The 14,874-nt window shown below is 45.0% G+C and overlaps 2 protein-coding genes across 5 annotated transcripts in view; one reads left to right on the top strand and one right to left on the bottom strand.

The window, feature by feature from the left end:
- The window catches only part of LOC309648108 (uncharacterized protein), a 363,120-nt gene that overhangs the window by 89,752 nt on the left and 258,494 nt on the right, over positions 1–14,874 (bottom strand). The window lies entirely within an intron of this gene.
- The window catches only part of LOC309648227 (zinc finger protein 320-like), a 132,079-nt gene that overhangs the window by 48,406 nt on the left and 68,799 nt on the right, over positions 1–14,874 (top strand). The window contains exons 1-2 of one of the 4 annotated variants that reach the window (XR_014256540.1): positions 1,859–4,978; positions 11,065–11,152. The exons of 1 other annotated variant lie outside the window; for it this stretch is intronic. Coding sequence is in view for 1 of the 3 variants with exons in the window: in XM_082436656.1 (XP_082292782.1) it covers positions 11,138–11,152 (15 nt within the window). In the remaining 2 variants the exon portion in view is untranslated. Of the gene's footprint in view, positions 1–1,858; positions 4,979–11,064; positions 11,153–14,874 lie in introns of those variants that run through there. 2 more of the 4 variants (XM_082436656.1, XR_014256541.1) reach the window with 2 other exon arrangements.

Genomic DNA, 14,874 nt, shown 5'->3' with positions numbered 1-14,874 from the left:
AGTTTAAATGGAAGCTTTCAAATCTTTTGTTTGTTTCGTGTAACCCTGTCTTCTCTACTGCAAGAAGGGTCTTGGATAGACTGAAATTTTATGCTGAATTACAGAATCAAATTATACAAACAAGAGGTGAATAATACATATGAGGAAGAAATAAATGTTTGTTGTTGTAAGACATTGAAAATTCAGGAACACTTGTTACATAGCAAAACGTGTAAAAACGTGACTGGTTCATTTTCAATGACCTTTTCTTTTTTCATGCCCACCTTAACCTCCCAAAGTCAAGGTTATAGGTGAGAACTCATTGTCTCTCATTCCTTCTCTCATATATTGCCTCCTTCCTTTAGAATGTCCATTTAATTTTGATTCAACTACAAATATATTACCTTCTTTGTCTAACTACACTGGGTTGACTACAGGTTTTCAGTTTTAACACTTCCAACTGGTTTATCATTGAATATTTGTAAAATAACCTTACTAAAATTGCCCAGTTACATGGTGCTGCCTTCACCTGAGGAAGGAAGCCTCAGAACTACATGAACTCAGTTAATACTTCAGTCCCACCACAAACAGGAAGTTCACACTGAGGGCTAGAAAGCCAAGCAAAGAAATGAAACGAGCCCTTACACTTCTAGTGTATTGGTAAATTGCTGTTCCTTTTCGATGAGCGCTCTTATTAACTCCACATTTAATTTAATATTAAACTATGTGATATTAACATACCTGTTATATCTGAGGGATGATCAGAATTGGAGAAGCTACCTTAAGTATTTCCCATAGAGGAACAGAGAAATAAGATTTCCTTGAAACTACAGAATATATTCAATCGAGGGTAGGCACTTAAAATGCTACTTTAATTTTTATTTTATTATTTATTTGTTTAATCATTCATTTAAAAACAATTCTATTGGCCCCACTGCACAGCTTGTGGGATTCCAGTTCCCTGACCAGGGATCAAACCCGTGCCCCCTTCAGTGGAAGCGCAGAGTCCCAACCACTGAACCGCCAGGGAACTCCCCCTTAAAATGTTACTTTAAAGTTATGTTTCTTTTGTTGGCCCGGTAGCAGGGCTTGCAGGATCTTAGTTCCCCGACCAGGAGTTGAACCTGGGCCCTCGGCAGTGAAGGCTTGGAATCCTAACCATTGGACTGCCAAGGAATTCCAGAAAGCTATATGTTTCTGGACATGAAATGGTTCTTATATTATCATTTTTAATTTTCTTTTTTCATTGTCCACATACAAAATATTGACTCCCAAAACAGGAAAATTACATTAAATATATATACTACAAGTATCCACATTACAATCCGTTCTCAAGCATCATTTTTTTTTTTTTTTTTTTTTGGACTGCACCGTGCAGCTTGCAGAATCATGTTTCCCCAACCAGGGATTGAACCCTGGCCCTCCGCAGTGAAACCTCAGGACCTGCCAGGGAATTCCCAAGCATATATATATTTTTTTTTTTTGACCAAGCCACACTGCATTTAGGATCTTAGTTCGCCAACCAGGGATCCAACCCGCTGCCCTGCAGTGGAAGCGTGGAGTCTTAACCACTGGACTGCCAGGGAAGTCCCATATTTCCTTTTTTTAATAAGATACCTGGGACTTCCCTCTTCCCTGGTGGCTCAGTGGTTAAGAATTTGGTGCCAATGCAGGGGACACGGGTTGGAGCCCTGGCCTGGGAAGATCCCACATGCCACGGAGCAACTAAGCCCATGTGCCACAGCTACTGAGCCTGCGCTCTAGAGCCCGCAAGCCACAACTACTGAGCCCATGCGCCACAACTACTGAGCCTGCCCTGTGCTCTAGAGCCGTGAACCACAACTACTGAGCCCATGTGCCACAACTGAAGCCCATGCACCGCAACTAAGAGTAGCCCCTGCTTGCAGCAACTAGAGAAAGCCTGGGCGCAGCAACAAAGACTCAGTGCAGCCAAAAATAAATTTATTAAAAAAAAAATAAAGATACCTGGGACTTCCCTAACGGTCCAGTGGCTAAGACTCCACGCTCCCACTGCAGTGGGTCCGGGTTGCATCCTTGGTCAGGGAACTAGATCCCATGTGCATGCTGCAACTAAAGATCCAGAAGCAACGCAGCCAAATAAATATTTTTTTTAAAAGATACCTTGGACTTCCCAGGTGGTGCAGTGGTTAGGAATCCGCCTGCCAATGCAGGGGACACGGGTTCGAGCCCTGGTCTGGGAAGATCCCACATGCCTCGGAGCAAAAAAGCCCCCCAATAGGCCTGTTCGGTGGAATCCATCTTGGCTGACAGATGCACATGCGCACATGGGAGGATGCTGAAATACACCAAATACGACACAGAACGAGCCAAATCAAAATGATTGGCCAAAGGAAACCCGGTACAACTTCCCCATGTAAGTGACTTAAACTACCACGAGGGCGCGACTCCCTCTCTTGAGTCTGCCCGTGTCTACCCACACATACTGTACTCTTTTCCTCCTAATAAACACTTTACCGGTTTCACTACTTTCCGTCTTTCTGGGAATTCTTTTCTGCAAAGCTGAAGGGCCAGGGCCTTGTCACTGACAACTGGTCTAGTGGCTAGGATTCGGTTCTCTTACTGCTGCGACCCGACCTCAATCTCTGGCCGGGAACCGAAACCTGACTTCAAGCCGCTGCAGGCCAAGGTCACCCAACATCAATTCTACGCAGGGAGAATTTTATTATTTTCGTTTGTAAAACAGAGACAAGCCCAGTTCTTGTTTCTCGTAGTTGCTTAAATTAATTCTTGCAACCAATGCTCCCGGATGTAACCAATGTCCCATTTCAACCCCTCTCAGAGACTAAACTTCCCAAAACCCTGAATTGCTTCAGTCTCACTAGCAGGACATTGACAACAACCTGTTGGGGGAAAAAATCACTGAATGCTTTTTTTAGTTGTTGTTGTTTATTTTGGGGGGGGGGGGGCACTCCGCATAGCTTGCAGGATCTTAGTTCCCAGACCAGGGATTGACCCCGGGCGCTCGGCAGTGAGATTCCCGAGTCCTAACCACTGGACCGTCAGGGAATTCCCTTACTTAAACCATTTTCATCTTAAGAGGAAACATCTTAGTTTCCAAGGTAACTGGCCCACACAACTGTAAGTTTTCCTTAAAACTGTTAGACTGTTGTATGTTCATATGTATGTATATGTGTGTTGTAGGTGCATGGTATTGCCAAAAATCAATTCGTAAAAGAGCTCTACTTAATTGGCTTTTAAAAAAATTAAGCGTTTGTATAAATACTCAGAAATGAAAAATAATCTGGCCAGAATGAATTTCAGGTGCATGTCATCTGGAAAATATTCAGTACTAAACTGATTTCTGGTATTGAAGGTGGCTTAAGCTTGTTGGTTTGATTAATATAGACATGTCTTTAAAGTCATCAATGTTAAGTATAATACTTCTGTTGTACCTAGGTTTACTAGAGGTCAAATAAGACCTTATTCTTCTGTTATAAATCTGTCAACCAAAAAAGTAACTCGATGTGAAAAAAAAAAAACTTTTAAGGAAAGTAACATGTATGTTTTCAGTAAAAGAAGGTGGGAGGAATGAGAAAAAAAATACTGAAAAAAGAGTTGTGCATGATAAGGATTTTCTAAGACTGGATTAAATTTAGTTGGGTAAATGGATTTTGTTGGGAGTGGGCTGGGAGAAGACTGGATTTGGTTTCTCCCTCCAAAGTTTTCTTGAAATGCTGCTTTTAATATCAGATAGTATGAGTTTCTTTGCCTTTAATTGATCTGTATTTTCTTTTGAGCTCTTTTGTAACGTTGGTTAAGAAATAAGTATTGTCTCACAGTGACCTATGATCTTTCTTGACCAAGTGTTTGAAAACTTTTTGACAAACTTCCCCAACATCAAATTTTAATTAAATTTCTTTTGATTTCCCGCTAACTCAGGGGCCCCTGAGGTAACTTAAAGAGAAATATTTAACTAGGATTATTTGGTACGTTATTGTAACCAAGTTTCTTTATCGATTACACTGTAATCAGATATTTTACCATGCCTTTTAAGTCTTTTGTCATTTATAGATATTTTTGTACTCTGATGCTGTTACAAAAAGTGCTTCAACAATATGGAAGTTGTAGTAACAGTCACACCAAGATGATGGCTATGCAAGGATTCCTGCCCATGCGACTTAAAACAAGGAGCTGTCCTGCTCCCTGGGGCGCCTAGATCAGGCATCCAGAGATTTTTACTCCCTGACTGTCAGGGTCAACGCCCCTACTCGGCCTTGAAGTAGTTACAGAAGACTGACACTCTGCCCTCTTCTTCCCATAAGAATATGGGAGTAGAACCCCTGAGGGGGGAATGAAATAGGAGGGAAGGGGGCAGGGCACAAACTTTAAAAGAATGACATAGCCCAAGGACACAACGTAAAATGATTAGAACCAAATAGGTCCAAGATGGCAGCGAGTCGACTTCCACTAGACCTTGAGCCTCAGTATATGCTCATTGTAACAGAACAGCAAGCTAAGTGACAGTTCTGAGGCAAATCATCCAAGATCAAAAAGTGGGCGGTGGCCCAATTCCTGGAAATCCCCGCCCCTTCTGGAAAGAGTTGGAATAATCTTCCCACGCATTAGCCTATGAAATTACCCAGCCCATAAAAACTAACCACGCCATGTTTCCAGGCTGCTCTCACCTGCTGAGAGGGCCCACCTTCTGTCTGTGGAGTATGTTTCTCTCTAAATAAATCCACTTCTTACCTATCAAAGCAAAATAAAACAAAAAAAACTGTTACAGACAGTAACTTAAAGGAAGCCCATGAGCTTACCGGTAAGCACCTTCCAGTGCCCGCCCCCTGCCCCTCCTCCCTCTGCCTGGGTCAGACCTGGACACTCTCCTCGCCCCGCCCCTCGCCGGAAGCGCTCTGCCCAGGCCCCGCCCCCCGGAAGCCCTGCTTCTAATCCGGCGGTAGTAGTTTCCATAGGACCTGGAAGTGGAGAGTAGGGCGTGAAGGTCTTACGACAAACAGTGAGTTTTTTCCTTTCTGCTGAAAAGTTGCGCTGCGGGCCTCACTTATTCCATCCTCAGGGTCTTGTGAGTGACTACGGACCTAAAATCCCCACACCCGCCCCTGAATTTACTCCAGGTAAATTCAGATCTAGCCGGTCTGAATCTTTTCGGGGATCTTTTCTCTTCGGGTTATAGATTTCTCTGAGGATGGTCCTTGCCCTTGGTTTTTAATACCTTCCGTCCAGGTAGACACCACCTTTCGGAACACTTCGCTGCTTAAAACCTGTTAACTGTCTCGGCCTCCCCTTGTGAAGTCCTTGACCGCGGGGTGGATTCGCCCTCCGCCCCACCCCCAGCCTCGCCCTCTCGGCCCCTGGAGGGCAGCGCCGGCCGCCCCGCTCCCGGCGAGGCCGCGTCCTCTCCCCGGTCCTGGGATTCTGCAGAGCCCGACCCTCTCCTGAGACCCCCTTCCTCCCTCCCTCCCAGCCCCTCTGTCCTCGCCTCCTCCTCAGACCGGTCCTTCGGCTCCGCAGGCCTCCCCTTCCTGGTCAGCCCTTCCCCTCACCCCGCGTAGGGGGACGTGACCTGGGCCAGCCTTGTGGACGCCCATGGTTCTTCCGTCCCAAGTTCAACTCAGGTGGAAAATGGTCTCTTGCGGTAGGCGGGCATCTTATTCACTCCCCATCTTTCTAAATATGGGGGCGAAGGGGGATCAGGAGAAGCAGAGACAGAGCGACCGAGAGAGGGATAGAAAAACTGAGAGGGAGAAAAGAATGAGGGAGAACCAATGGGAACTTAGACGGCGGCTGAGGGACTTGCAAAGAGAAAGTGAAATGAAATAGATTTAGCCTTGAAACTAGCGGGCGAATAAAATAGAGAAGTAAATAAAAAAAGGCGGATCTCCGGGTGAGCAGCACGGCGAGAGCCCTGGATCAGCGGGAGGAGGGAGGGCAGCAGTGGTGACCCACTCCGCACGGTGAGTCCGGGAGAGGAGAAAAGGTGGAACCGAGGCTTTCAGAGCACCAGGCGCTGGGAGAGAAAGAGGACAGAGGGGGACACGAAGAGCAGAGGAAGACAGCAGGAAGGAAGCGTCGCCAACTGCAGTGCCGGGGAGTGGGGAGGAGCGGAAGTTAAGGGCACTAGAAGAGGTGTAACCCAGAGGGTAGAGAGGGAGCGGAGGCGGGCGAGAAAGAGGAACAAGGGGGAACAGGGTGCAGAGTGGGGCAGGGCAGGTGTGAGGGAGGAAATAGAGACGCGGGCAGGAACGGCAGGAGAGCGGAGGGGAGCAAAAAGACGTAGGCAGAGAAAGAAATAGGGAGACAGATAAACGGAATGAAATGGTAACACACAGTAGTGCCGGTAGGTGGTGGGAGCTGGACGCAGATGGACGGTGAGTTGTTTGGATATGGATGATGTCGTGATATATGATGTGTGGCTTTAGAATATAGTACATTTAAAATTTGTTTAAATTATGCAAATGAGGATGAGAATTGCAAAACTCCTGTCTACAGGCTTATGCATTTTGTAATTCTTTATATGAGAAGATAACTTCCGTTTGCAATCCCTATTCAGCCAGGGGGCAGTGACTTGATTCCCTTAGTTGTGGGTCACCCCCTTCCCTTTTCCTGGCGTGGATTAGGGGTCAGGGGAGAGGACACCTGGGGCAAGAAATGACTGACTCTGTCACTACATGGTGCCTTTTTAGAGGAACATTTATTTAAAGTATTTTTTGTGTGTGATGCATTTAGTTTTTCTTTATTCTGTATAAGTTTTTTTGGAAGTTGGAATAAATCTTAGTTCATTCAATTTCTCCTTTCCTATAAATAAGTATTTCTTTCTGGAATAATGTTTGGTCTTCTATAATCAACTCATATCATTCTTTTCTAACCTTATAGTCTCAATTTTTAAAAACTTTAACAGCAGAATTTTTAGATGAAAAATATTCACAAATCATTTCTTTTAAAAATGTGTTAAAAAAAAAAAGTATGTTTCAGGTTCCTTTGAGTCCTGCCTGCTTTCTCCTCCTTATCTTCTATATGGGAAAAGTTCCTTGGTAACTAATAAATAATTTTAGGCTATTTTGATGAGTACCTTGTAAAGATATCAATGACGGTTTATATTAACAGCCAAAACCTAGTTTAACCAGTTAGTCTCATATTCCGTTTTCTTCCTTTTTGTGTGATCTATTAAAATTGTGAGCTGTGAGGTGATATAAAGATGTTTCCCTTGGGACTTCCCTGGTGGTGCGGTGGTTAAGAATTTGCCTGCCAATGCAGGGGTCACGGATTCGAGCCCTGGTCCGGGAAGATCCCACATGCCGCGGAGCAACTAAGTCCGTGAGCCACAACTACTGAGCCTGCGCTCTAGAGCCCACAAGCCACAACTACTGAGCCCGTGTGCCACAACTACTGAAGCCTGCGTGCCTAGAGCCCGTGCTCTGCAACAAGAAGCCACTGCAGCGCGAAGCACTCTCACCGCAATGAAGAGTAGCCCCCGCTCGCTGCAACTAGAGAAAGCCTGCAGGCAGCAATGAAGGCCCAACACAGCCAAAAATAAAATTAATTAATTAATTATTTTAAAAAAAGATGTTTCCCTCAGGGCCCTGTTGACTATTCTCTGCAAGTGAGGAAGGATGGGCTGGATTGATGTGAAACCTTCCAACAGAGCCCCTCTGTTCATGATGAAGAAGTTTGCTCACAGCTGATTTCTTTCTTTTTTTATTTAATAATTTTTTTAAACATTCTTTTTAAAAAAATTTTTTTCATTTTATTTATTTATTTTTGGCTGCGTTGGGTCTTCATTGCTGTGCACGGGCTTTCTCTAGTTACAGTGAGCGAGGGCTACTCTTTGCTGCAGTGGGCGGGCTTCTCATTGCGGTGGCTTCTCTTGTTGTGTGTGGAGCACGGGCTCTAGGTGTGCAGGCTTCAGTAGTTGTGGCACACGGGCTTCAGTAGTTGTGGCTTGCGGGCTCTAGAGCACAGGCTCAGTAGTTGTGGCGCGCACAGGCTTCGTTGCCCCATGGCATGTGGGACCCTAATTCCCTGACTAGGGGTCGAACCCACGTCCCCTGCATTGGAAGGCGGACTCTGACCACTGGACCACCAGGGAAGTCCCTGTCCCTATGTTTTAAGCGGAATGGATGTTAAGAACAAACTCTGCCCGCTGGCCCTTCAGGGAGCTTTTCAGAAGTCAGTTCCACATGGTTCTCTTCACTGAATTTAGACCTTCTCAGAACTATGTCCCCTCTGGCCCTCAGGGAGCCCTATTGTAACGTGGAGATGAGAGAATAGGCCAGAAATTCTGAGCGTGAGTAACACTGACCCATGAAGTGATTGGCCAGATTGGGTGTGTGTCTGTGTGTGGCAGTTCTTCTTGGAGAGTGTCCTGTTGTCTTTAGAATTTTAAATGTGTCCCTGTGTTCCCAGAATGAAAACCAAAAACCAAAACGCTTGAATGGAGACAAGAATATAGGCTCAGAGTAAAAGTGACCATAGTCAGATGTATTTCTCTGCATTAAGCGTAATTTAAGGAGAGTTTATATGGGTCCTGGTACTCATACCTCCACTGGCTCTTATTTGCCCTCAGGACAAAATCCTGACTCCTCACTGTGGCTACTCAGCCCCGTGTCATCCTCAGGGCCCTGCCAGTGTCTCCAGCCTCATCCTGGGCGCTGACCCTTTCTCATGGTTCACTCTGCCCCGGTCACATTCACCTTTTCTCTCTTCCCCAAAACCAACACGTCTTCTGTTTCACATCTTAGTTCCTGTTCTTACCTTTTGTCTTTAAGTCACCATGGCTCAGGCCCTCTGTCCTTCTTCAGGTCTAGGCTCAGGGAGTTCTCCCCAGCCCCTCCCGACAATCTCTGTTACATTCACAAGGTTTTATTGCCTCCATATCCATCACTGTCAAAAGAAATGCCCTTCTCCATCGATTATTTAGAGTCTTTCCCGTTTTCCCTTCATTGAAGGGTTTACAGTATTCATCTTCTTCCCAGGATGCCTGCAGAATCTCACTCTGAGGATGTGTTTAGAAGCTAAGACTGTGGGTTGGTTTGAACAGTCCTCAGGGGAGACCAAGGGAACTGGGTAGGTGATGCAGATGGTTCCCATATTTGCTCTGGACATTTGAGGTCTAATTGATGCTTACCTCATGTGGCTTCTTAATTACAAAAATAAGAGCAAAAAAGATACAGGGAAGCCTAAAAAGCCTTCCAGATCTGGTGTCCTCATGCAGTGTCCTGAGGTGTCCCCATGGTTAGTGTGCCGTGTCACTGGTCCGCTATAGCCCCCAGGCGTTCCAGGCTGTGCACGTCCAGTGACCAGGCACCATCTTGGACAGGAGCTTTGCCTTCTGGCAGGTCATCTGCACAGAGTCAGCGGTAGTGATTTCACTGTGCTAAGGGTGGGCAGAAATCCAGAACCTAAGGGGGCATAAAGGAGGCCCCCCTGCCAAAGGGCTAAAATGTCTTCCAAGTAGTTGTGAGTGGGAAGAACAGGAGACAGTGAGAGCTGGGGACCCTCTCCCTTTGAGTCTTCCCCACTGAACTCAAATGCCTTTGTAACTGGACTCCATAATGTCCCCAGTTGCGGGCAAACTTTGATGGGGGGGGCGCTTTTGTGATCTGCATACAGAATACTCCGTGTCCTTTGGGTGGCAGCTCGTGTGCATTCCTGTTGCCATGCTTGTGCCAGGAGACCCTTGTGCCTTTTAGCCCCATTTGCTCAGTCATGGCAGGGAGATAGAAAAATGGGGAAAGCGGAGGGGAGCCTGTAGGGGGCCGCAGGAGCCATATGGCAGCCAGTGTGGGCATCAAGATGAGCCCAGTGAATGGTGTATGCACCTGTCCCAAGTGTAGTTACGGGATCGAGGGCTGTGTGACGCTGTTGGACAGGAATGTCTAAGTTCGGGCTGGAGAACCTAGAAGTGGGTTTTTTGGTAGTTGCAGGTTTTGTGGAATGGTGTGGGGGACCATAGCGTCTTGGCTCAGGTTCCCTGGGACATAGATGCTGAGACTGAGGTTTACGTGCATGGGTTTAATTGGGAAACTCACCTCACACCTGAGAAAGAATGATGGAAATGGAATTAGGCCGAGAGAAACAGTTTCCCGCAATGGTAGTAGAACCAAGGTCTGAGCTGAGCCCACAGGGAGCTGTGGGTGCACGATGATGGGTGCCCTGGTCCTGAGGGGCTGGATCTAGAGTATGCCCCACAGCAGGCATTCCACTGTCTGACTTTCGTTGACTCTTTTGGTAGGGCAAGCATCGTCGTGCACCCCATGGAGTAACATAGGGAAAACCCCAGAGATCATTTTGTGGCTTACCTTTGGTACCTTTGAGTATGTCGGGTTGCAAGTGAGGAAAGTTTCAGATGCACTTTGAAAGATACAAAAGAGAATCTGTTGTGTTTCCTCGGAAGATGTTGGGGTCCCACTGGGACATGTACATCATTGGAGACATTTCTCTTTTATTAGTCACTTCTGGAGATGACAGTGTTTGGTTTGGGTCACGGGAAATGAAAGTAGTGTGACTTGGTTCTGGTGGGCCCTTGGGTATCCTCACATGTACTTTTCCCTCAGGTATCAGTTATTAGAGCTTGGAATGTTTTCTGTTATTGTATAACAGGATGAGGGGATCATTATGGGTTCTCTGGAGACTGTGTTGTACCCCATGAGAGTTTGTAAGTTTGTTTGAGTCCAGAAAGGGAAATTATGAGTACTAAGCTTAAGATTGCAGAATGTTTTCGGTAGGGAATATGTCCTGCTACATATGGGTCTGTGGGCTGAGGCTGAGGGGGGCTCTGCTCTGCGTGGGGATGGATCAGGGCTGGTCTGTGACCTGCAGGGGGTCGTCGGGTCCAGCTGAGGTGCCCACTGCTGCTGTGTACGTGAGGGCCTCACCAGGAGGGGAGCCTGATCTGAAGGAAAGGGTGGGAAGCTCCTGTGTTGGTCTCTGTGTGGGAGTTTACTGTCCTGAGCCCCTCCTGGGACAGTGGGCAGCAGGGGACTGTCTGTTCCACGTGCTGAGGTCTTCCCTGTGTGTGTGGCTGTGACTCAGGAAGGGGGTGTGTCGATTCTAAGCATTAAACAGCCTGTTTTCCACTTTCAGGATCGACCTCTAAAGACTCTTGTCTGAGAAAGAGGCCCAGAAGAGGAGGGAGAGGAAAGAAAAGGAGTCAGGAATGGCTCTTTCTCAGGTAAAGTCATATTCTCAGCTGTTTTTTCTGTCTGTCCTTCCTGAAATGCCCTTCTTTGGACTCACTAATCTCTGGCTCTGAAGTGTCCTGCCTGACACCTGTACATTCACACCCACCCAGATCCTTCCCTCAGGGCCTGTCATCTCCACTTAGGTCCCGTCTCCCCATGACCCAGTGACCTGGAACTTGTGAAGAGGCTCCACTGGGTGTAGTCCTGGGCAGGGCTTCACACCCACAGATTCAGACATGGTGTCAGTGCTGTTGGGCGGCAGGAATTATTTAGGGGCCCCTATCTGGATGCTTTGTCAGCTCTCTACAAACCAGGATGAAAGAAGCTACACATGGAGGTCAGGTATTAATATGCACAAATGCCTGCTAAATTCTGGAAGAGACAAGTGAAGAGAAATTTACTCTGACTTTTTATAATATATTTGAAGCTAAGTGAGTGAGGCACTGGCTTCAAAATCTTTTTTTGTTTTTTAAATTTATTTATTTTTGGCTGCGTTGGGTCTTCGTTGCTGCGTGCGGGCTTTCTCTAGTTGTGTCGACGGGCTTCTCATTGCGGTGGCTTCTCTTGCTGCGGAGCACGGGCTCCAGGCGCGCAGGCTTCAGTAGTTGTGACGCATGGGCTCAGTAGTTGTTCACGGGCTCTAGAGTGCAGGCTCGGTAGTTGTGGTGCACGGGCTTAGTTGCTCTGCGGCATGTGGGGTCTTCCCAGACCAGGGCTGGAACCCGTGTCCTCTGCACTGGCAGGTGGATTCTTAACCACTGCGCCACCAGGGAAGCCATGGCTTCAAAATCTTAACGATTGGGAATGGAATGGATAGCTGAGAAACAGACATGAGTGATACAGGTTGTTTTATTCCATCATCGATTTTAAACTGTGAAATCAACCTAAATCTATGACAGTTGGAAATTCTTTATGTCACTTTCATTCCCTCCATTTAGAGGTTTTCTTTTCACTCTGTTGATTGTGTCCTTTGACACACAGCAGTTTCTCTGATTCAGGTAAGGTTCCAGCTTTATTGTGTTGCTGGTAGATACTCAGTTTCCCAGCACCATTTTTTATTGAGACTGTCCTTTTTCCATTGTGTAGTCTTAGCACCCTCCTCAGTACATCTTACATATATGCAAAGGATTATTTCTGAACATTCTGTTTTGTTCCATTGGTTCATATATCTATGTTTATATATGTACCACACCATCTGGATTACTTTGTAATATGTTTTGAAATCTAGAAAAGGGAGGCCTCCATCTTCTTTTCTCAAGAGTCTTTTCACAATTTGCAGTCCTTGAGATTCCCTATGACTTTTAGCATTTTTTTTTTTCTATTTCTGCAGAAATTGCCATTGGAAATTTGATAGGGATTCCATTGAGTCTGTAGAACACTTTGGGTAGTTCAGACCTTTTAAGAGTTTTAAGTCTTCCAATCCGTGAGTACTGGAAGTCTTTCTATTTATATGTATTTTTCTGGGTTTCTTTTAGCAATTGTTTAATAGTTTTCAGTATTTAAGTCTTTCACCTCCTTGCGTAATTTATTCCTGAGTATTTAATTCTTTTTTTTAAAGTTTTATGTATTTATTTATTTAGCTGCACTGGGTCTCAGTTGCGACATATGAGATCCTTTAGTTGCAGCATGCGGGATCCTTTAGTTGCGGCATGTGGGATGTTTAGTTGCAGCCTGCGAACTCTTAGTTGTGGCATGTGAGACTAGTTCCCTCACCAGGGATCGAGCCCCGGGCCCTGTACATTGGGAGCGTGGAGTCTTAGCCACTGGACCACCAGGGAAGTCCATCATTCTTTTTTAATGCTATAGCAAATAAGATTGTTTTCTAATTTTCTTTTGACATTCTTCTTTGTATATAGAGATGCAACTGATTTTTGCATGTTGATTTTGTATCATGGAATTTTATAAAATTATTTTTGGATGTAGCAGCTTCCTTCTTTAATACTTATGGTTTGTACGTTTAAAACCTTGTTGTCGGGTCTTCCCTGGTGGCACAGTTAAAATCCGCCTGGCAATGCAGGGACACGGGTTCCAGCCCTGGTCCAGGAAAATCCCACGTGCCGCGGAGCAACTAAGCCCATGCGCCGCAACTACTGAGCCTGCGCTCTGTAGCCCTCGAGCCACAATTACTGAGCCCGTGTGCCACAATTACTGAAGCCTGCACGCCTAGAGCCCATGCTCTGCAACAAGAGAAGCCACCACAATAAGAAGCCCGAGCACCACAAAGAAGAGTAGCCCCCGCTCGCTGCAACTAGAGAAAGCCCATGCACAGCAATGAAGACCCAATGCAGCCATAAATAAATAAGGAAGGAAGGAAGGAAGTACAAACTTATTGTCTAGGAAAGAAGATAATTTTACTTCTTTTTCTATTTGGATAACTTCGATTTCTTTTTCTTGTCTAATTGCTCTGGCGAGGAGTTTCAACACTTTGTCGAACAGTTGTGTAGAGTGTGTGCATCCTTGCCCTCTCCTTGATCTGAGAGGAAAAACTTTGTCTTTCACCTTTGAGTATGATGTTAAGGGTATTCCTTTCATGTATAGGATTTATTATGCTGAGATAGTTTACTGTTCCTAGTTTGTTGAGTGTTTATATCTTGAAAGATTATTGAATTTTGTCAAATGCTTTTTTTGTATCCACTGAGATGATGATGTGGTTTTTTTTCCGTTTATTCTGATAAGTTGGTGAATCACATTAATTGATTTTTGTATCTTGAGTCATCCTTGCCTTATAGGAATAAAATCCACTTGTTCATGATGTCAAATCTTTTTAATGTGCTATTGAATTTGCTAGTATTTTGTTAAGGATTTTGTATTGGGGTATTGGTTTCTAGTTTTCCTTTGTCTTATGTGATGCTCTGGGTTTGGTATCACAGTCATGCTGGCTGCATAGAATGAATTTGGCAGTGTTTTCAACTCTTTGTAAGATTTTTAGCAGCATTAGTGGTAATTCTTTTGTAAATGTTTGGTAGAATCATGCAGTAAAGACATCTCTTCCTGAGTTTTTCTTTGAGGTTTCTGATTACTACTTGAATCTCTCTAGTGATAATTCTCTTCAAATTTTTTATTTTTTAATGTTTCCAACTTGGTAGGTTTATGTTCCTATGAAATTATCTGTATCTTATTTATTGATTATGTAAGGTGTGGGCATTATTGTTCATAGTACTCCCTTTTAATCCTTAAAAAAAATTTTTTTGATATCAGTTGCAATCAGTCGTCATGATTTCAGAAGTATATATCTTTTGTAGTTGAAATTATATCTTCAGTATATATTTGAGTTTTTCCTACACTATCATGTTAATGGTTTAGATAGTAGGAAGATTACTAACATTTTCTGTGTATGTGTGTGTGTTTGTGTGGGCCCACGTATATAATGACCTTTTATGCCATTCCATGTTGTTTACCTTGAACTTCTTTTAAGTTTTCTCAGGGAACCCTCTGTCAGTGCACTTTTTTTTAAACAATTTTAAAAATATTTATTTATTTATTTATTTATTTAGCTGCACCGGGTCTTGGTTGCAGCATGCGGGATCTCCAATCTTCGTATCTCTGTTGTGGCTTGTGGGATCTTTAGTTGCGGCATGCAGGATCGTTTTTAGTTGTGGCATGCGGGATCTTTAGTGGCAGCATGCAAACTCTTAGTTGCAGCATGTGGGATCTAGTTCCCTGACCAGAGATGGAACCTGGGCCTTCTTCATTGGGAGCATGGAGTCTTAGC

This window comes from Balaenoptera physalus (genome assembly GCF_965194825.1).
Source record: "Balaenoptera physalus genome assembly, chromosome: 19".
In the NCBI taxonomy this organism is placed as follows: Eukaryota; Metazoa; Chordata; class Mammalia; order Artiodactyla; family Balaenopteridae; genus Balaenoptera; species Balaenoptera physalus.
This window is presented reverse-complemented; position numbering and strand designations above follow the sequence as displayed.